We start from the raw sequence: 23,133 nt of genomic DNA on the forward strand, positions 1-23,133 counted from the left end.
TGCTTTATGATGAACCTCGGCCAGCTCTCCCTGGTGAAGCAGTGTCGTATCCTCAGCCATGAGTTAAGTGGAATTGATAGGACTTTCTTCAGCAGCAGTCAGGCTGATGAAAGGTTAGAGAAGAAAGGAAGTTCTTGTCTCTCTCCTTCTTCAGGTTCTTTCTCCGAATGATGCTGGCTGTTTGGGGCAGATATAATACCTTTGTGATTGACTTATCAGAAAAGAACATGTTCTGGTGAACAAGTCATGGTGTCCCCAAGACCTGACCACACTGTAAGAGAGCTGGGAAATGCTTAGTGAATTCCCGTGATCCTTGAAGATCACAATCCTAGATGAACTCTGGGCACTGACTGGGTCCTGCATTGGTAGGCATAGGTAGAACAAATTTCTGTTCCAGAAATTTCCATCTATGTGCCAACTTCTCAAGGAAAAAGAAGGTGGTACTTCAAGCTAGCCCTTGCTCAATTCTGTTGCAAGGATTTTGTACTGAAGAGGTAGCTTAACTGCCCAGGGTAGTTTCTAGAGATAGGATTTGGCACTTTCAGTGCTGAGTGATGAGGTTACTTGGCCAGTAATTTGCAACATAGCAAAGCTTAGAAAAACTAGTTAATTTTCTTTGGCTGCCAGGTTTTTGTCCCTCTTTCTTCTTCTAGTATATACAGTCAGAAAAATAAAGGAAATCTGTCTGAGGGTGCTTTCACTGATGGTTGTGGCTAGCATAGAGTGATAATGGTTCTTCAACTCTTCATTTCACAGTTGGTAGGCTGGCCACTGAAACACTGGTTTTCAGTGTCTGCTGTAGTCTGCAACTTTCTTTTAGTGTCTCAGAGGACACTCACTGGAGGATCTAGATGATGGTCATTCAGGGTGAGATGGTTTATACTACCATTGATCTCAGCATCAGCGCATAGCCTGGAGCAGCTGAGATGAACAGTGTTTTGGGTGGACAAATAAGGAGGCAAATACGTCCACTTCAGCATCTGCTACAATGTGGGTATGAAATCTTTCCACCAATTGCTAACTAGGACTTGTTGGTCTTCTGTATGAATCCTTCAATTTGTAGTAGTCTAAGAGGCTGGAAAATAAAACCAGAGTTCTCCTTGACTTTGTTTTTTGTAGTTAGATGAACAGTTTGCTGAACCTGAAGTGCCTCTGTTGGGTCTGATGTTAGATGAGAAGGTGGTCTTAGTGCCAGCTGCTTTCACGTGGTTGGAGAGCACTAACTGCTGGGCTGACATTCTGATTACCTCTCCAGTGCTGGGGACTTCTGAGATCAAGTGAGGAGTAACTGAAGATCTTGCTGTTGCCAGCTTCAACTTTAGTTTGTGTCAGGGCAATGCTGTCTGTTCCCAGTGTATCTAAGTAATGATCCTGTAGAGTATGATTTCAGACGTGGAATCTGGTTTCTCATGTCCACTTTTCTCTTGCCATGGCCATTTCATCTGAAACCAGGAGCAAGCACATGCTGGAAGCACGGTAGTAAGTGGCAGAGATGATAATTTGCCTTGAATAGACAATGTGTAGCCTATTATGCTTAAAAGGGAATTATTATGCTCACGGGTAAAGTTATGGTGAAACATTTCTTTGAGAAAACTAGGGTTGAGGGAAAGCACTGTATAACTTGACTGAACCTGTAGTGGAAGCCACCTGGTTTTCATTTTGCTGGCTCAGCAGTATGTTAGATCATAAAGGTTATGAGAAAATATTTTGTACTATAGCTTAAGAACAGAATTTTCAGTTTCTGGACTGGTAGCAATGGCTGGCCTTTTAAAAAACATTATTCGTAATGCGTAACCAGAGTATCAGACACAGAACGTGAAACAGCTTTAAACTTTCATTTATGCTGCTGATTCCCACATTGAAAGTCAGCTTAAAATATTGATAAAATTAAATCCTTGCATAACATATATACCCACAGTTTCCCTGTCTGCTTTTGCTTTCATGCTATCCTACAAATATTTTTCAGCGTTAAGAAAATCAAATGCTATGTTTGATGCCTAAGTACCCAACGGTTTGGTGCAAGTAATATGATGATTTGTACAATTATTTGTACAGTGGCAAAATCACATTTAAATGTAACAGGACAGAAGAACCATATAACTATGACGAAGTTTAAGCACGTAAGTAGTCCCAAGAGCCTTCCTCAGTTGGGTGTCTAACATTTAAGGAAGTATGGCATTGGTTATGCAAACATTACTTGACAAATCAATGTTAATTTAGGACAGGTTTTGAGGAGGGCATCTCAAAGAAGCAGCCTCACTTTCTAAAGTGCTTGCCCATCAGCAACTTCTCTGAATACAGGAAATACTCCTGAAAATGCCAAATACATTGCTCAGTTAGAAGAAGTTTCCCAAGTTTTGTGGCTTCGTGGACACATTAGTGTTGCACATATCAGATTAAGTTATAATTAAAATCAAACACCTGCACAAAACCTTTTTGAACCCTCCAGAAGCCCACCTTAAATTGTAGCTGTGTCATAATATTTATTGCTTGCGTATCGACTGTTGCACTCTGATTACTGCTATTTTTGTCCTTGCATTTGAAAAGGAACATTAAAAGTCAATGGAGATGAGGTCATTTGACTTGTATGCATACTTAAGTTTGTGCAGTTCTTTGGGATTTGTGTCCTTCATCCAGCAATGTTTTCATATGCATGGCCAGAGTAAATCAAACCTTTATATCTGAGTAGGTAGTGGCCCTAAAATGATTTCTGACATAGATTATCTGTTTCCAAAAATAAGAAATCCTTAATTTTGATGTTATGAAGGGGAAAGTAACTGGGAACTAAATGCAAGTGCAGTTGTTTATTAAATAAATTGCGCTCACTGTCATTTTTATGTCCTACTAGTATGAAGCAAGTGATACCAGACGTAAATGTCTCAGAAACAGTATTTTGAAGTGTAACACAAATCAAATGGTGACGAACTTGTTGTGATCATTACTTTTTGAAGTAAGACTTTCTGAAGCAAAGTTCATAGGAATTTCTTTTCCATGATAAAAACCCAGTACAATTCCTGTTTTTTTTGTTTTTAAAGTAGATACTGAAAAATTAGTTGCCAAGCACAGAAGAAACATCTGAGCAGAGATTGAGAAAAATTGCACACAATGGGAAGACATTTCGTAGGAGTGTAGTTCATAGGTAGATGAGAATGTGTTACAGATATATTTATTTTGCTTTTAAATATAGTGAGGTCTAGTAATCTTTCATAAATGTTTGAAGGGGAGCTGATTTTTCAGCAAGAGGGAAGTCATAAACAAACTGACCCAAATAAAGTTAAACGGAACAGTCTGCTTCACTACGCACTTCTGAAATTTTGTCAGCCTCTGGCATAGATGGGTTTTATTTTGCGAACCAGTTCAAAGCATTTTTTTGTCAGCTGCAGATTACTTTTTTTTTCCTGTGTATAAGTCAAACTGCAGACTAGTTCTTTCAGAGTTAGACTCTCTTAAGTAGTGTATCGCACTATGCTAGTTAACAGCTGTTAGCGTGGACATTTTTATTGAATTCATATGTTACTTGATACGAGTACATTTTAGCCCCGAAGGGAGGGGGGAAGCCTTGTTTTCATTTAAAAGAAATCACTGTGCAGATGAAAACAGCATCTGAAGAATATTGTTTGAGGTAAACAATGACAAAGTCTTTCTAAAAATGTTGTTGAGTATACAGTGTTTTCTTGAATTTTCAAGCTAACAATTTTCTGGACAGTTTGAGGAAGGGGGGGATTTGTTTTAGAAAGGTTTTTTGTTTAATTGCAGCTTGCAGAAAACAGCCCTCAGGGCAAATTGTTTATGTGGAGAGTTTGCCACAGGAGATTCATTCAGGGATTTGTTTGATCGGTTCAGAGCATAGGCGCAGAGATGGCCTGGTCCTATAAATCCTGTCTCCTGGACTAGTAGCAGTGCTTTCTTATCTGCAATTAATGAGGAAATTCCGTCTGAAGGAAACCATTCACTAATGAACTCTGGGGTGGATTTTTTTCCCTTTCTTTCCTAAGAGAGGGGTGGGAAGGAATCCGGTTTGACTTTGGAAAATCTTGTAAAAATGTAAAGACGTTTCATGTTGGGGGCGGGAGAGCGGGGACAGGGGACGAGACTACCTTCTCCCATAGAAATACGGGAGAAATATATTGTGCCTTAGAAACGTGAAACTTTTCTGTATAATTTTCAAAGGTCAGATTGCTTTAATTCTGTTTTGGGCCTTGTTTGTGTTGTGTTTCAGCCAGCATTTTCCAGAGCACAGTAGTGACATTTTTTTCCTTTCCCCCCTGTTTTTGCTCAGTGTAAACAGTTCCTTGCTGTGGTTACACAGACAAATATAGCAGAGAACCCTTTTCTGGGAGAAGAGTCTCCCCGTGCATTTCTTAACCATTTTTGGGAAGAATCGATCTATCTGTGCACGCGAGAGAGGGAGGCAGTAGCTGTAAATTGAAGTGACATCATATATATTACTCCCATTGATCCGCTTTTAGACTAGAGCCAGGATAAAAGGAAATGGCATCAGGGAGGAAGTATGCTCGTTTAGGCACAGATCCCAGTGTGATAATGGAGTAATAATAGAAATCACGCCACTGTCAATCGGTTGCTGCATTAGTCTGAGGCACATTTCCCCTCCGAGGAGGCTTTCAATGACTTCATTCAAGTGCAGGCAGGAGCAAATGGGATATTCAGCATACCAGCTGTACTACTTTAGTGATTTGTGTCCTAGCTTAGGGGTGCAGTGCAAGCGCTGGTGCTGTGGATGCTCAAGTAGATATATCTGTGTCACATTTCATGGCTGTGAAAGGTCAGTAGTCAAATGTTTCAGTGGCATTTTTTTCTAGTATAAAGGGTGAATCTGGCATTTATTGCATTTGTTAATGTAGGAATTGATAAATACGCTCCTTTGCGTGGGTGGTCTTCTGGGTTGTGAGGTCGATGAACTCCGTAGCTGCCATACCAGATCTTTGAAGAGGCAAGATTTGTTTTCTTTGTGCTTTTTACAGGTTAGGGGTAGGATTCAGAAAACTCATAGTTTTGTTCCAAGATTATTTGTAGAAACCCTTTCAAACCTACTGATGTCTTGAGATATTCTTGTAACACAGTATAATGGCTTAAGTGTCTTGTGTACCGATATGACTAAAATACAAAGTAGGCTTTTTCTTAGTTCCCAGATATTTAGTATACATTGAATCTCAGCCCCAGTAAGCTGCTTCGGTAATAGTCTGAGTTTTATTTTCGATTTGGTTACATTTTCTTTCATTCTTTCATCTTGCCTTTTTCAAATATAGACCTCGTTTTGATACTCCCTATCATTTGCAGTTTGTTTTAAGGGTAATAGCCTAATTATTCAAACTTTAAAACCACCACATCAGGTAACGCAGGGGAAGCAGGGGACAAATGGCTATTTAGTGTCAGGACAAAGTGAACTCTTCGAAAAGGCTGAAGAGTTGCAGGAGCAGTCTTAAGGGCAAGATAAAGTATACAGCGCTGGGATACAGCTTTATAGTGGGGATGATGTTTAATTATATGGGACATGACAGAAAACCTCTGGTGTGCTTGATCGCAACATATTAATTTATTCCCTCTTTGTAGTGTCAGTACTTGCAACTGGGGGAGGGGGAACCCTGGGAAAAGTAGTATGATTTCCAAGCGGCAGGCATAGGTTGGGACAGGAGCTATCTGCTTTACAATATAAATAGCTGCTGTTGCAGCAATCATTGCTATAATGAAAACTATTTCTTGATACTCGCCACATTTCCTGATTGAAGTGATCTACTTTAACAGTTGCGTATATTTGAGCATTTTGATTGAGCACGCTCCAATACAGTTCAGAGGGTGAATTTTATATATATATATATATATATGATTTTTTTTTTTTTAACAGGAAGACTGAAATTTTGTGTTTGGGGTGTTACGGTTGTTTTCTGAATGTTTTCAACATGGAGATACACATTGACACAGTGAAGTTTATCCTGCTGTATTTTGCTGTATCTGCGTTGTGTGGGTTTTTTATGTATGTTAGATATTCAATATGCATTCTCAGAATATGAGGGTATGAGTTGTTGTAAAGGAAAATGGCTTCACAATACTTGAAATGAAATTTGCGTTTTGTTTTCTCCATGTAAGTTTTGGTAGAACTTAAAAGCAAGGGCTCCTTTGTGTTAAGCATTATGCAAACAAATGGAAAATCGTCAGCGTGCACCCCAAACAATTCTCATGGTGTGAAAGATGAGAAGTAACAGGTGGGTGGGACAAATAAGGACAGTGGTGGAAAAAAACCAAAAAATAATGGAGTGGGGGTTTTTTGACTGAAAATTCGAGTGCAATTTTTATGAAGTTTATTTATAACCGTTAAAAAGCTGCTTTGGAAGTAGCTTTATTCATATCGCTGTGTTTGGGGAAAAGAAGGTTTCTAAACCCCTGAAGGAATTTTGTAGTAGTCTCTGTTGTGAAACTTTGGCCGAGCTTTCTGCCTCTTTGCTTAGGAGAGGTTTTTCTCTGAGGCAGAGTCTCTTTATTAAAGGGAAAAGGTAAGAAATGAAAGAGAATGTTCCTCCTTTCATTTTGTGTTGGGAGGAGTGGGAGAACAGAATGTAATAGCTGCGCCCACTAGTGCCACTCTGGATACAGGTCTGTCAGCATTTCTTCTGTTGGTGCCCCCACCCTCTCTGCCAGTGTTTGCTAGCTCCTACCTTGGACTTTAATTAAACCGTGAGCTGGAAACTGGTATGTAAAGTCTCATCTTGGGCAGCTGGAACGTGGGAAAATAACACAAGCCATGGTCTCAGATTTTCTTTTCTCTGCAGTCTCAAAGCTGAACTGATAAGAGTTTAACCTGTAATTCTGAAAACTCTTCACCCATAATGCAGCACTAGGCAGAGGTAAATTAAGGACACGGCTGTTGCTCTGCTGCTGTGCTTTTGTTGGCTTCAGTGAGATTCTGTCATGTTATCTTAAACAATAGCTTTCTGTGGGTGAATCTGTATAGCAATTATACTGGAGATATATTAAAATAACTCTCAGCTGTTCTGTACCTGTGTATTCAAGCAGCTGTTCTAGAGTTTCTACAAATTAAGTATTGCTCTGCTGTCTTTGTCATTAGCAGAGAAAACTTTCTAAATCAGAAGTTACCTTTCTGTGCGTGGTGTTGTGCAACATTTCAGATTTTATTAGTGTTCAGAATGAATTCAGTTTCCAAGCAGAGTCACTTCCCAGAAACCTTCCCTGTTTTATTTTTTAGAGTGTCTCACCATCCCCCAGGCAGCTGCTGTTGGACTGCACAATAAACATTCAAGTTGGCATTTTAATAGTTGTCCTGAAATTGAAATATTCAATATTTTTAAATGTCTGACTATTTTTAACAACTCCATTTTGTTGGCAGGCTTCAGTATCACTTAGGAAATGTTCCAGTAAAAGCCAGTAAGATTTGAGTTTTTTTCAGTCTCCAAGAATGGATACATAATAAAAAATGGAAGGAAATCAAAATGCAAGGAAACCAAAGCATTAAAATCCTAGAGATCTCTTTTCCTCTTTATTCTGATTTAGGTACTAATGCTAAATTATGTCAGACTAGAAGAGAAGAAAATGTCATGTTGCTTAGTTAGTTGTTGACAGCGATATTTTACAGATTAAGACTTACCAGAGGATCCTTGATATCTTCATGGACTTGCTGTCAGTGATCAGGGGTCCAGACTTGTTCAGTCCACATAAAGAGCCCTGGCTGTGGGGTGTGTTCTTGGAAGAGGCATTTCCTATAGCCTACTTCATTTTGTACCAGCTTAGCGCATTGATGCAGCAGAGGGGGACATGGGCAGCAAGGCAGGAGCAGAGAATCGCCAAATGTGATAAAAGCTGGAAGTAGTGTGAAAGTAACAGGATATCTTTTTTCATTAATCTGTCTGGAGAACATCAGCAGTGAGCAGTGCTGGGTTTTGTATGCAAAAGCTTAAATTCACATTCTTCCTCCCCTCCCCCTTCCTCTTTTGGTGTCCCGCAATGATGAATGGTGGGGAAAGCTTTGGGGCATATAACAAACTTCTGACTGATCACCCTGAACCTTCAATTTCCAATAGATGTTTCCTGGCAGCTGGTATAATTTCTCTCTGAGCTCTGTTTGAATTATTTATTTGTTCATCCAGTAAGCCTATTAAACAGAGCACTTAAGCACTTGCTACATCAGACTTCTCCTGCTTTTTCTTTCTAGGTTACATTAGGTTCAACTTGAAAATGATAGGTTCTGGAGTCAGGTGACTAACTACATCTATATATACATGTATAGATAGATATATACTGTGTGTGCCACAAACATAACATTCGTGCGTCTTTGCCATGGAATGATGGATGACTTGTGACTCATTGTACTAGAATATGCCTCAAAATGTGTCATTACAACACTTGTTTTGTGGGTCACTTATTTGTGTTGTTCACTGTAAGAATATCATGCAATTGTTCTTATAACAGATGAAAATGTCACTCTTAATTATACATTCATATGTCTGGTTGATTCCTGAAATTATGCACTATAAATTGTTCTCGGGTTTTTACTCCTTCCAAGCCTAAAAAAAATTGAATTACTTAGCATATGTATTCCATAAAAATCTTACTTAATAAGCTATGATTATGTTTTAGTAAGATAAGCATGGTTTAGATCTGATCTAACTGTAGTAATGAAAACCATGGTAAATGAGTCTTAATTGGGCCCCAGAACAGAGTCTTTCAAGAACACAGACACGAAAACCCTGATGTTTTTCAGAAACCAGCTAGAAGTTTGTGTTGTATTTCAAGCACATGCTGGAAGTACACAGGTTATCACAATCTTGTCCTCTTTGGTTTGTTTCCATTTAATTGCTCAGTCAGTAGAGATCTTTATTCACACATGGCATTTATCTTCCTCTTAGCTTCTCCCTGACCAGCTGGTCTTACTTCTGGAGTATCTCTTGGAGGAGAAGACGTTGTGTCCTAGAATACTGCAGTGCTTAGAGAAGACGTACCAGCTCCGGGAGCAAGATGCTGAGGTAATTCACTTTAAAAAAAAAAAAAAAAAAAAAAAAGGCCCCAAAAAAACTCCATTTCATTTTACCCTAACATACGCCATTGCATTGTTGACTAGGAGTGATAGTGTTCCACTAGGATGCAGGCTCATTCAAGTTCTTTTTTCCGTGTCTAACTCTGAAATGGGATGTTCTTAACTCCAGAATTGTTGCATCTTCAGATGCCTTTATTACTCAGTATTTCTGTGTGTTTTGTGTAGGTCCAGGTGTGTTTGCATACCATGGTAGTAGGAGACAGCGCAGCCTAGATGTCATTACTATTGTACATGTACCTTGGGCAGCTTATTTGCTCAAGTGTTAAATTTCTCATTAGGTCATGGTGACTGTGTATTAGAACCCAGTTCATTTTAGTTGTGTGTATTGTCTCCAAATGCAATAGTGTCTGTTATGGTCTAAAATTATTCTGCCCCATGGTCAGCCCATATTGTTCCTCTTTGAGTGGTCCAAAGTCTCACTCAGGATTTAGAAAAGTTTGCTTTCCAGGCTACAGTATGTTCTGGTTTTGGGCATGAGTTTAAGGGGGAATCAGTTCTTCACAATTGCTTCTAGTAAGTGCCAGGGATATTAACAGTCCCTGAGGAAAAACACTGTTTTATATGATACTGTAAATGTGCCTTCCCCATCACAGACACATATGAAGCTAGCATCCCTGCTCCAAAGAGCTTAATGTCTTTGGGGGGCAAACCAGTAAATCCTTATTACCACATGCAGTGCTGGCTATTTTGTAGAGTCCCATGGATTTCTCAAGCTGGGGCAGCTGTGACAACTAAGGCAGCAGAAATTGTGGCTGAAGGCCCCCTTTCAATGAGTCTTTGCTTCGAGTACATAGTATTCAGAAGGGGAGGTGGGAAGACGGAATCAGTCATGAAAATAAAGGATGTGTAGATTTATATATAAACAAGGGTTAGTTTTGAAGTAGCTTATGATCAAACTAATGTGCAATGAGGGAGCACGGTAAACTTAACATGACATTTGACTCTTGTTTAATTAAAAACTACTGTGAAAGTTGCGGAAAGTCAGTGTGCATGACTTACCCTGCTATAATTGGAACTTTATGGCAATAATTAAAATTGAAGGAGAGAGCAAAATCTCTCTTGTTGGTCTTATGCTGAAGTTGCTGGGTGAACACTTATAAACACTTGGGAATTCAAACATTAGCGTAAAGACGGATAGAACTTTTTCTAGCTTTTTCTCAGAAAAAAATGGACATTTCAACTGTTGCCATTTACTGCACCTTTTTACTTTTTTGTTGATACAGGTTTCCAAAACCCAGATTTGTTTTTAATTAGTACTTGAACCAACATTTCTATTCATAGGTATTAGAATATATTTTAATCGCATCTGAATACCAGTGAAATGTCAGGGGTTCTATAATGGGAAGAAGAATTAATAGGGAGATAGATCAAAGCAATAGCTGTGGTGTTGCTGCTTCATGCCTGTGAATTGTAAGCACCAGGCCACAAGCTTTGGTTTCTCAGGTTTTTCCTTTCTTTTCACTTTCATGCTTTCTTTCTTCCTTGCGGTTTCGTATAAAAGCATGCAAGCGATCTGTCAGAATTTTTTCTTTTTTAAAAAAAAAAACAAACCAAACACAAAATTACGGCCTCAGTGAAAGCAGCATAATCTCCATTTTATTTTACAAGGTGAGGTTTCTCAAGTTTTTCCTTTCTTTTCACTTTCATGCTTGCTTTCTTCCTTGCGGTTTCATATAAAAGCATGCAAGCGATCTGTCAGAGTTTTTTCTTTTTAAAAAAAAAACCAAACAAAACACAAAATTACGGCCTCAGTGAAAGCAGCATAATCTCCATTTTATTTTACAAGGTGAAACCAAGGGCTTAGCAGATGTTGAGGAGTACAACTAAGATACCATTACCATTAGCATTTTACCAGTCATCAGATGCCAGACACCTACAGTCCTTTAAAGGGAACACTAGCTTACACACCCTCACCTACCTAAGGGAAGAACTTTTCATGCCTCTTTCTCCAGTATGTGCACAGGGGATTTTTCTTGTCATGACCCAGGGACAAAAAACGCAGTCTAAGCCTATAGCTGAGCTGTTCTCGTCTAGGTCTGATTTGTGAAGACATGAATCACTTACAGTGATCCTGTTGCGTTACTGGAGTTCAAATGTTCTCAGTAACTAAATGTCAAAAATGGATCATTAAAAATACAAGCATAAAAAATTGGAGGCAGGCCAATAGGAAAAGAAAACTGTCAATGTCAGAGGTTTTATTCAGGGATTTTTTGTAAGTAATGTTGTCAGCTGTGTTCCATCCAGTAGCAGAAAGTTAAGAAATAATAAGAACTTGTTTTCTTATTTTTGACAAGTAGCGTTTAAATTCACATTAATCTTTTGATAGGGACTAGCAATGATATGGCCGGTAGTATGTGAGAGTGGTGGTACACAGACGTATGTTTTTTTGTATTTTAAACAAAGTTAGGTCTTAAAAATTGAACATAAAGTGTTGTCTGTACACTTGGGAGTTGGAAGGCTTTCCCTGTATGTATTGTAGGTAGCTAAAAGGCCTTCTTACAGCATCAGAGGGAATATAAAGGATAGCATGTCTGTGTGCTGCTGAGTACTCTTGCGAGGGCAAGAATGTTCCACACTTTGTAGTACTATGTGGAAAAAGTAAACGATTTGGGTAATCTCACCTTGTCAGGTAAGTGTGTTGGGGGGAGTAAAGGGGACAGTTGCCTGGTGGATTTTACTGTTGGGATGAAATCAGTAGAGAACCACCCCCCTGTCTCTGCCCGTTTAAAGGACCTCAATGTTCTGTACGGACACATCAGTCCTGTAGCACGCTGGCATTGAAGCACCACACCGAAGCTAGCACTGGGAAAGTACTGGGGAAAAGTTGCCCAAGGTTGCTTGAGCCTGGTTGACTGGCAGTGGGATACATGTGCATTGGGCTTGTTTTGTCTTGGAGTTACTTCACAGTTCCCCCGTCGAGAAGCCTGCGTAACACAGCTCACTAACTCAAGTTTCACAAGTGCTGCAAGAGAGCTCATTACTGGGGGTCGTTTTGTCCTACACAAGTAACAGCATGGGAAGTCCTAGTTCATGTTTCTTAAAGCTTTCATATCTATTTCTGAAGCATCTTTATTTCGACTTCAGAGTTCAGCGCCCTTGTTGTCGTAAAATGGTGTGCACCTGGCGGTGTCTGCACTGGCTAACAGCGACATGCAGGTCTGTCCTTAGTCAGTGAAGGTTGCCAACAGCATTATTTGGTACTCCTGACCACTTGTTACTACATGCACGTCCAGTCTTACCAACGTAAGGGCACACCTTACTTCAGAAAGGAGAGGAGGGTTTGCAGCAGGTTATCTGCCTTGTTTTGATTCCCTCGTAGCAGCCAGGAGAGGAGAGAGGTGTGAGTCAGCCTTTGCCTGGAATTTAACTGTTGATTGCTCTTCAAGGAGTGCTCAAGCTGTGTCCTTCCTGGGATCTTCTCATTAGCTCAGCGTAGTTCCTGTCTTCTCTTGAAAGATATGTACACAGATATGTAGCTTCAGAGGAGTGTAGGAGGTCAGTGGTAGCCTCTCCCTTCTAAGACAGACACCGATTTGAATGCTTCAGCTAAAAAAATAATCAGAGACTAGGTAACGTATTTCTGATTCATAATGGATAACACATCTCTGAGAGCAACCTTTCAGCCGCAAGAGCCAGAAGTGAGATACTGATGGCTTAATCACATTTCAAACTGGTCTGCCCCCAGTCTTGGATGCTACAAGAGGCTTGTAGGGCATCTGCCTAATTGCAGAATTTGTGACTCCCTCCTATTTTTTTCAGTACACTCCTATAACAAATCATGATTTCATTTTCTATTTACTGTTCAAACCTTGGAACAGCTGAGAAGGCACAAAACTACAAGTCTGTTTTCCAGAAATTAAATTCACTGATGTGAATTATTTGAATTGAGCATATCCACTATATCTTTAAAGAACATTTTGAGAGCAATGGAAGTTTCAAAGTTTAGAGCCATTTTTCCATCACCTCTCAGTGCCTTGAGCCCATCGTGGCTCAGACTTTGTCAGACAAGTGGGAGGCAATTGCATGGAAGAATGATTGTGTCTTCAGTTTTCTCTTCCTGTTCTCTATTTTCTTGCTGTGCTGCTTCCTGCTACGTAATAAGATGGCTTATAGACAGGCTACGTTTCCATAACATACCACGTCCTGTGTCCAAGAGAAGCATTCTAGAAGCTGGCTGCAGTTTGAAGATGACAAAGTCCAGCTGGAAGTTCAGCTGACTGAGGAGAACTGGGATATGTTATAAAGCAGCTACAGTTGCCATCAGACAGTGCAGTAGGATAATAGAATTGAAGGTGGGTCTGGGATTGGTGTTGTTTTGTTTCTTTCTGAGGTGGCCGTTTTATGCAGATATTTAATTTATTCAATATCTAGCATCTGGAAGAACATGGAGAGTTGGTCTACATGGAATGTTTCTGGTTGCTAGTATTTTTTTAAGTCCACCTAACCTTGATGACACCTCTTTTGATATGACTCTGCAAGCTCATCTTGTTTGAGCATGGGCTGTTGAGGACTTTCATTTAAAAAAATTAGAATCAGTTAGTTACAAATATCTAAAGACAACACTGGGAGCTCTGGATAACACTCAGTGAATCTGTTAACTAGAAGAACCCTGTAATTATTTCCATTATTTCTGTTCTAACATCTTCGTTTGGTCAGGGAGAGACCTGTAATGTGTGTGTACACAAGATCACAGGACGGCTGAGTAGCCTGCAGAATAAAAAAGGCGACAAGGAAAATATCACTGAGGCCATAGGAGAAGGGCAGTGGGTGTGTGCCTATTTAAGAGTCAGTCCTATTTAAGACGACAATATTTCTGCAAGTGTGTTTTACTTGTTGCTGAATTGTCTAAGACCTGGTGATAAAAAATATAAAATGTGGATGAAGCAGAAAGATTTATGGTGTATTTTCCCAGACTTTTCACCGTAGAGTTAGCTTTTCTTTCTTTCCTACTGCAGGCATCACTTTTTTTTTATAAAATATCTTGCCTGCACCGCGTATGGAAAGTTGCTTTGTCAGTTTTCCTTGTCTCAGCAAGTTGTCTGAAATGCTCTTCACTTACATAATGCCTTCCCTGTATTCAGGATCATAATGTGGTATATTTTGGGGAGAGAGGAGAGCCTATAACTGCTTCTGCAGAAAATGTGAGTAAAATGAGTTAAGATCATAATATCGTCAGTCATGTGGGTGGCATAAAGCCATTCTCACACAACTACTTCATTGTGCATGAGGTCTGCCTATGAGACCAAGGCTATAAAGTAGTGGCATCTTATTTCACTGACAGAAATCCAGTCATGCTAATACAAACCATATAAGGTGCTTGGCATCCTAAAAGCGGTGAGAACTGTGTTTAGGACAAAATAACTTTGATTCATTGATCTTTCCTAGCCCATGAAAAGCTGGCAGACATGGAAGTACAAATGAATTACAATGCGATATCTGTCTTGCTGCTTCCCATCTTGATGGCAACTGCACTGAGCAGAGCACATTCTGGCACTGCATTATTCAGCTGTCCTGCCGGTTGTGGCTGGGCATTGTTGGAAGGCATCCTTATGGAACAGAGCTCGGTTCTGGGTGGGAAAAGGGAACTGCTCAGGAAAGGTCAGTCCATGCTTGCAGGCGGACGAGGCACTCGGTGAGCTTTCCTTTCAGCACAGCCGCTGGGCTAGTTCTCCCTTGGGGCAGGGGCTCAGGAGCAGTCTCCAGCTTTTGAATGAAATTAGCAATGTGTTGCAAATACCTCCACAGGCTTGCCAGTCCTTCTTGACTGGACCATGGAGCAACAGATAGGCATGTTTCAGATAGTGGCGTTGCAACCGAGCAGGGAGATACATGATCCTTTTCCTTAACCTATGTCATTGTTGGTATGAACCACCAATTCAATAGATGAAAAAGGTAACAGCTTGAGCTGATGACCGTATTACAGGACATTACTTTCTTCAGAAGATAAGTGAATACAGTAATCTTTTGTTTCTGCAAAAGTAAAAATAGTTTGTCTATTTATTCCATATTTAAACATACAGCTTATTCTTCAATTTCAACTCAAGTCAGGAGGAGATGCTTTATTTTGTGTATGAGAGTATGTTTTGCGGGACTTACAAAGCTGCTGTGAAAATTTATCACAGATGCAAAATAAATTTCACCTGCCTTTTCCTTTCTTAATTCAGTATTGAGGAATTAGGAACTTAGAAAAAGCTCTGTAGAGCAGTCAGCCTGCATGCCAGATTTGTTTCTGGAATAAATCAGATTTGAGGTTTATATACCCAACCATTACTGAGGCGGTATGTTCATTAAATGGAAAAGAAAGAAGAGAAAAGAAATGCGAGTTTTTACAAAGTGAGATCTCTGTACTATTATCAGTCTGATGCTTTTCACACTCGTCCTCACAGAAATATTAATTTTTTTCCCTGTTATTCTCCTGATACTTCCCCTGGCAAATACTAGCAAAGAATATCTCACTGTCATAGAACATCTTTCCCATTTTCACTAGTAAAGGGGCTAATTTCAGAGTACAGTAAACTATCCCCATCTCCTGCAATCCTCCCATTGACCGGAGCAGCAGCCACTTGTCAAAAGGTCCTTTGTACTCTTGATATGTTTCGATCTGTTTCATGTTCTTACTTGTGTTGCATCTAAATGCAGTTTGCAGGCTCTTTGGTGCAGATGGTGTTGGTATTACTATTGGTAAAGACAGTTTTTCACAAGCCTGCATTCGCAGGAGTTGGATTTTTTTTTTCCCAATAAAAGGAACTTTGAAAAGGGTGGCTTCCAGGAATATGGCACTTACTTCCCAAAAATGAGGCCCAAAATTCAGTGTGAGGCTAAGAAAATTGGAACAGGATGAGGGAAAAACGCTTCCAGTAAAGTAGTGGGAGTCGTCCCCTGAGACTGACTCTGGCTCATGTGCCCGTCCTAACTGAGTGGATGTGTTGGGATGAATTTGTAAGACTGACCGAAGGATGATCTCAAGTAGCTATAATTCGGGTTTGTTTTGTTGCTACATGCAAAGTATGGGGGCTTTTCCAGCCACTTGAGAAGAACAGAAAATCCCTCCATCAGCATTAGCTGTCCAAAGGGCACGATCAGAGTGCGAGATTTGTGGAGCCCTGGAAATAGCTTTGCACCAGTCAGCACTCCTGATCCCGCACCCCTCCAGGAGCCAACAGCAACACGTTTGTTCCAAGTGATCTCACTCCCTGCTGGGTGGCATTAACAGGAGTTTCCAAGCCCCTGACTGGTGCCATTACCGACGCTGTTCACTTATCGCCCCTTATTTTCTAACTGGTTTTGGGACTTAATTTCCTCCTTATCTGGCAGCCCAACAACTTAATGAGACTCAGAAAGTGGGGAAGCTGATGGTACGAGGGAACCAAATATGGAATTGGGTTAGTTTGGATTTTTTTTACTGTTTATCCGAAGAATCCATGGAGGAAGGGATTGGAGATAGTTCCTGCTTTTCTACGTCTTATTGTCCGGAAAGGAGAATGAAGTGGTGGAATCCTCTGGGCTTCTGAAATCAGTCCCAAAGGTGTTCTTAATTGGGTGCAACTGCTTTATATGAAATTTTATACAGTATTTCTGTGTAGGGCAATACAAAGCTAGCACTGTAATACAAACCACCTGTCCTTCTCATGAAATTTAAAAGGTTACTCTGTTTGCATATTTATGATACCACTGACATAGCGGCCAGGATGTCAAAGAGAATGTAGTTTTAAAAATACAAACAAAAGCTCCTAGCTATCAGCAGTAGTTTTTTTGTTTGATTATGAAACTGTAGGCATTTTTGTGCTTGAGTGGTGCACCCTTTTTGCTTTTTTGGGGTTTTTTTTTGTTTATTTTTTTTTTTTAATTCTGGGAAAAAAAATCTGAATATACTTTATATTTAAAATAAACTGATTTTGAGGCGACATCCAAACAGCTCATCTAGTACTTCATTCCTGTATAAAGGCTGACTGCAGATGCAGGTTATGCGTGGATAGGACCACAGAGTTGGAAAAAATCTGCTATGCCATAAGCCTGTGAGGTCTAAATAGTGCAAGAAACAGGACAATTCAAAACTGCTAACTGTAGCTGGTTCTGATGTCATTACCTTAGCCAGACAGATCTGGTCCCACCACTGAGTCACTGACTTAATAACGTGCGGGTAAAAGTCTGCTGTCCTCCTTTCAACTCCGTGCCATTTAAATACCTTTGGGGTTGCAGTGTCCTGGAGAGGAATTTTGTTGTGTTCCACATGGGGTAAGCATCATCCTAAGCGGCAACAGTCACTGTGTTCTTGGAGCAGGGAATAAAAGAGGAGAAGATGACTATCTGAAACATGGAGTAAAATCTAGATCTTCTCATTTCAGGAATGAGCATGTTTCTTCTGAGTTTATAAAATCAATATATATGTCGCTTAAGAATTTTTGCTGGGGGTTGGGGACAGGGGTGTGTGTGAGAGTGATGTGAAAGGTCTTTGTCTTTAGAGTCAAAATCTCGTGTTTAATTTTGTTGAAAATTGGAAGCAAAGTTTTAAACTATGCAAAATTGGAAGGATGTGAGCACGGACTGGATAGGCTGGCTGTGACCTAAGCTGTGGAAAAGCCAGGCAGCCACATTGTTCACTGCCTGGAATTTGAGTCTCATTTTCACATGGAGCTCCAGATTCTGTCTATGACAGTAATCTTGCCTGGAAATCACAAATGTTTGGACCACAGTCACTGTGGGAGACCAAAGATAAAAGGAAGGCACTTTTTTTACCTCTAGTTACAAGAGGGAGGAGATAGAAGTAGAGGGATGGAGAGAGGGGCATAAGCAAAGGGGATAGCTTACTGTTGCCTTGATGCTTGCAGCAGCCTTTCCTCTTGCTGAACAGGAGTTATAATTTAATAGTAATTGGTAACAGACGGATGGTGTGCTTGATCTCAAACTCTTCAGAGTTGGATTTCTGCTTCAGATGTATGGGTGTTTATGTGCTTTTTTCCCACTACAACGTTTGGTTTTATAGGCCCAGCATGCTTTTATGTGCATGTATAAATAGCTTGTGTTGAAATACATACACAAACACTGTATAGGTAGAAATGTTAGGCAGACTCAGTCCAGAGACAGCCGGGAGAGACAGTGGTGATGGGAAGTATTTGAATCACTCGCGATGTTGATATAAAAAAAATAAAAATTACAGTGATACCAGAGATATTCTAGCCATTGTTGTAGATAGGCGCTTCAGTAGGGTGTCAGAGGGACTGTGGATGGGGTTGTGTATGAGATGGAGAGGCAGTTGTGGTGATGCATTTTGAATAAGGTGTCAGTTCGGACGTATACATATGCACAAACCAGTCTTACCTTGCTGAAGGTACGGGGCTTGTCCTTGCAGTACTTCTTGGTGGAGGCTGCAGTGTGAGGTTGGTTGTAGCCGAGGCTCCCAGTCCTTACTTGCCCACAGCCCGTGCCTTCACGCGTGCAGCCATCCTCACCACAGCACCCAGCTGGGAGAAGAGACGAGCGGGGATAGAGGGCAGGCAGGAGCAAAGCCCCGGGAGCACCCCGCCAGCCCTCCAGCGGGGACGGTGAAGGCCCAAGGCGCTGTAGGGTCAGGTGCAGGCGCAGGGCTGGCCCCGCGGGCGGCGGGGCTGGGACCCACCCTGTTCTGGTGCAGAGTCCCGCTGGGACGCCAGCACGTCTCCCAGTGCCGGGGGTGCGGGGAGGGTTGTGGGGTGGCGCAAGCCTTTCTGCTGCTGCTGGCCAGAAGGCAGGCCTGCTCCTGAGAGCCGGCAGCACCACAGCAAGCTGAAGCTCAGCACACATCTCCAGTGAAATTGTTAAAAAGCCGATGACATCTTTTCTGCCATCTCCATCTTGCTGCAAGCTGTGAATGCTCTGGCGTGCTGAACAGGCAGTACTGAGAAGGCAGGGGAAAGGGGAAGCATTTGGTTCCAGTATAAGTAGTGTATTTATGTTTTTAATTAAGGCTTATTTTTAAAAACCTTTGTTTTTCAAATTAAGTGAGTTCACATGCTGCGTGAAACATTTCCTTACCTCACATGCACTGTGATAAAGGAGCCGCTCCGCCCAGCGTGGAGATGGCAGCAGCGCAAAAGGGAACACCGTGAGAAAAGCTTTGGGCACAGCAGGGACGCCCTGTGTCTCCCAGCAGACGTTGTTGAAGCTGTCACACTATCTTGGTCCCAGTGGCCCTCTTCTCATCTAGCCGTGCTGTAGGTCACTGTCCTACCATCACTTTGTCGGTCCGCTGTAAAAGAAGAACGAAAACTGCAGGCCAGGTCCTTTGTGTGTCCATCTCCTGTTAGACGGGGCGAGGAGAGGCAGGCTGAGGAGCATTGGGATTACAGAATTAGGTGTCCTAACTGAGTCACTTACTCACAGTGACAGCTTTGACACCAGAAGAGAGACACCGCCTGTGCCACCTTTGAAGAAGGATTAGACATGGCTTCTTAGTCTCTTGCTTTTTGCTGATATCTTTTGGAAGATTTTCTTCTACCAGCGCAGATGCCATGGGTCACAGATGGGGCCCACATAGGGAGAAAAGTGTCTGGTCTCTAATTGGGAGCTCTCTGTTTGTGAACCTGAGGTGGGGAAAAAAGGGCATTTGTCTTTTCCAGACAAGTCCTCAGTGTGTGCTTCATTGCCAGGAATGAATCTTGTCCTGAAATGCTGCCCTTCGGTCGCTATGCCTTTCTGATCACAGGGAGCAGCAGGGATGCCCTCCGCTCTGCCTGGACTTTCCTAAGCAGTGTGTCTGGTGATTCCTGGGCTTCTGTATGCTTACGTAGGAAAGAGCCTCCACACCGGCTGCGGAGAAGCACGTGTTTTATTTGGAGGTGGAATTGGAGTTGTGTTTATGGTCTGTGGGAGCTGGAGAACAGGGATCTGATCAGGTTGCTTTTAAGCAAGGCTGTGGTACTACAGAAACTTTTTAACAGTAAAGTTCAATTGTGTTATGTAGAACTGGGTGAATGCTGAAACAGGAGCATGTGGTTGGAGGGGAGGGGAAAGGACGGGAAGGAAATACATGCCCATAAATCACATTTATAAAGGTGAGAAGTTTCAAGCCTGCACCTATTGCTAACTGAGGCTTGCACAGCTATGGGAGCACGCTGCCTGACCTGCTGGCATACTTGCGCAGTTACAGGTTCAAATGCTGCCGGTTGTCCCGCAGTCTGCTGTTGACCAAACAACAGAATTTGGTTTTTGCACACCACCTCTCTTTTCTGTTACTAAATGGAGGCAGTTGCTGCATGAGCTCTACCCACAGCACTCCATCAGTGCTGTTGACTGGAGGAAGGAGAGAGAGGGTTTACAAGTCCTTCTCCCCTGGTGCCAGCACCCCTCATAGTGTGCAATTGCTTGATCTACGCAGAAATACAAATCAGAAGCTGTAAAATGAATTAAGGAAGTAGGATATTGCTACCGATATTGCCAAAATCTAAAGTCTGGTATTCTGCTAAAATTAGATTTTAAGTTGCTTTTTAATGACCAATTCATACTCCAGGTTTTAAAGTATTTAACCTCTACATAGTTCTCCTCAAAATGACAATTAGCTCCTGACAAAAATTAGTTTGATTGGCCAGCCCATTATTACCTTAGGGTTTCCTGAATGACTGTGCTACATTTTGCTGGGTTGTCAGTGGGCTAAGACACTCGTGCTGTGGGATGCACAGAGGGAAAGGAGGTTGTCCGAGGTGGCAGGAATTGGCACGGGGCTGCCTGTTCAATCAATGATGTCCAATGCAGAGCATGATGGGGCTCAGTGAAGTCAATCAGCCTCGGGTCCAGCCTCCCCTGTCCCCACTGAACAGTAACTCCTCCCAGTACTCAAAATGCAGCTAAAATAAGTAAGGCTACCAAAAGCCATTTTTAAAATTTGAAGTGTTATCATAATTTTGACCACAGCTCTGGAAAATTAAGTGTTTAATACTGAGAAAGAGCATTGCACTTAAGAAACAGCATTAATTGAACCTTGACACTATGAGGGTCTCAGGAAAAAAGGTTGCCATCAAAGGTGCCGGCTGCTGTGATGCTGTATCTGGCCCATGGTTTCTTTGGCCCTGCAGTGTTGTCAGAGCGAGTGCTACGAGACCTGAGAGATAACTTAGACTGTGAAAAGTCCAGGAGTGTTTGGTCCAAAATACAAGCTCATTTAAGCTGTTAGACAGCTTCTTTGCTCAGTCTCCTGACAAACCCTTGGCATACACAATAATCGCAATTACAGAATCCTTGTCAGAATGATGAATCCATTCTGCTTGCATCCAGTAGGTTTTTGGCTATTGAGTACATTTTTTCAGATTGCCAAACTGATACTCTGTCAGCACAGTTGTAACACACATGGCTGTTTCATTGCTCCTTCTGAGCTGCTTCAGCATCCCTGATCATCTTACTTGGGCAAATGTTCATGAAACCAAATTTGCATGCTGGAGCATGCGTATACTGTATACTGTGGCGTAAAAGATAGGTCACTCCATCTGAAATTCAGACTACACAGAATGAGAAGTCACTGATGCAACCTGGCTGGTGTATTAAAGAGTAACTACTTCAGCTAAGGTAGAGGGGAAAAAATTAGATCATTAAATGCACTGTAAAATTGGCAATTCTTAAACTGTAATTCTTCCATGTTAAGCAATTGTAAAACCTGTCTTTTAGTCCTAATATTGCCCTGTAACATGTGGCATTGTTCCTTAATTATCTAGGAAAATGATCTAATATTTGAATCCAATTTATGTGGAGATAGGAAGAGACTGGAGATAAATGCTTTCAGATGGAACAGAACAGCATTCCAGTGCTCTGAAGATACCAGCTTCCTTCTTGTTAATTAAAACTAATCTGTAGTAGCATAGCTTGGTTATTTGAAAAAGTTTCTTGCTATTTTTTCCTCTACAAATTAGACTGGAGTCTGGCCTCTGAGACTCTTAATTAACATTTAAGACTCAAGTTGTTTAAATATTTTTTTTCAATAGAGTCTGAACCTGTGTTTTATAAAGATCACGTATGCCTCCTACCTTTAATAAAGGTTCCATTTTGTTGGACAATAGCTCTTACTGTATTTCAAATTACCCCATTTTCTAAGATCTCTAAGTATGTTGCTTTTGTTCAGTGATTTAGATTTGTTGTCTCATGGCGCCTTTTAAATTGGATCCAGCTATTAGCAAAATGTACTCATTTTCCCTGAAGCTAGTCTCCCATTCTGCAGACCAAAGGCTTAGTAAATTCTAGCTTTTTCCCTCCCTTTAATAAAGGCATAGTTTAAATTACTTGCTTTCTAAATCTTATTTGTAGACCTCAGAAGTAAAATATTTATTTTTTGCTTGCATACATATGATTGAGAACATTAGCAACCTAGATCATTACAATATAACATATAAAGCTTTCTGTAAGCATGTTTGTTTTAGGCTTGTCTGATCGTTTGTGTGGGTCAGGGGAAAATAATACAGATTAGGCCAAGTAATTTACCACCTGGGTCAGAAGGAAAAAAAAAAATCACTTTAATTTAAGGCTTGTTCAAAATAGTTTAAAAATATTGTTTCTCAGGAGTGCCACTGGGAGCTTTTCTTTTGAAAGTCAAGCCATGTATTTGGTGCCTTAGATGGGTTTACTCAGCTTCAAGCACCATTTCCCAAAAAGGTCTTGGCCCAGGTTGCTAAAACAAAGGGACTATCTTAGAGCTGGATTATTAGTGTATTTTATGTAAGTATTTATTCCAGTTAAATAATCTCATGCAACAGCTTGCACTCTCTGAAAACAGACTAAGACAGCATAATTTTGGTTTCTCAGCATCTTCCATTGCACTGTCAAAATACAGGTAATGTTTGAGTTGCAAGTAATACTGTGCAATACTGTGTATTTTTCTTAAAATGAAATTAAAAGATAACATGCGACCACTGGAGTTATTTGTATAAGCTGCTGCTTCTAAATTTGGGACTCTCTGCTATCTGACAGTAGCACGTCTTCAAGACATTTCATCTAGGTGCTAGCCAATAGTTAGATCTGATGTGGCTGATATTTATGGAAATGTAAGAGCTGGTTTCCAAATGTCGTACCTGAGACAGTGAGTGTCTCAGTGTCTTCCTGCCACCAAACTG

General features: G+C 41.0%; 1 protein-coding gene across 1 annotated transcript in view; it reads left to right on the forward strand.

Annotated features, from left to right (window-relative positions):
• Positions 1-23,133, forward strand: part of LOC103920405 (chromosome unknown open reading frame, human C9orf3) — a 193,565-nt gene that overhangs the window by 159,662 nt on the left and 10,770 nt on the right. The window contains 1 exon segment of the mRNA XM_009328133.1: positions 8,877-8,993. Coding sequence (XP_009326408.1) covers positions 8,877-8,993 — 117 coding nt within the window.

Source organism: Pygoscelis adeliae, unplaced genomic scaffold, assembly GCF_000699105.1.
Source record: "Pygoscelis adeliae isolate BGI_AS28 unplaced genomic scaffold, ASM69910v1 Scaffold45, whole genome shotgun sequence".
NCBI lineage: Eukaryota > Metazoa > Chordata > Aves > Sphenisciformes > Spheniscidae > Pygoscelis > Pygoscelis adeliae.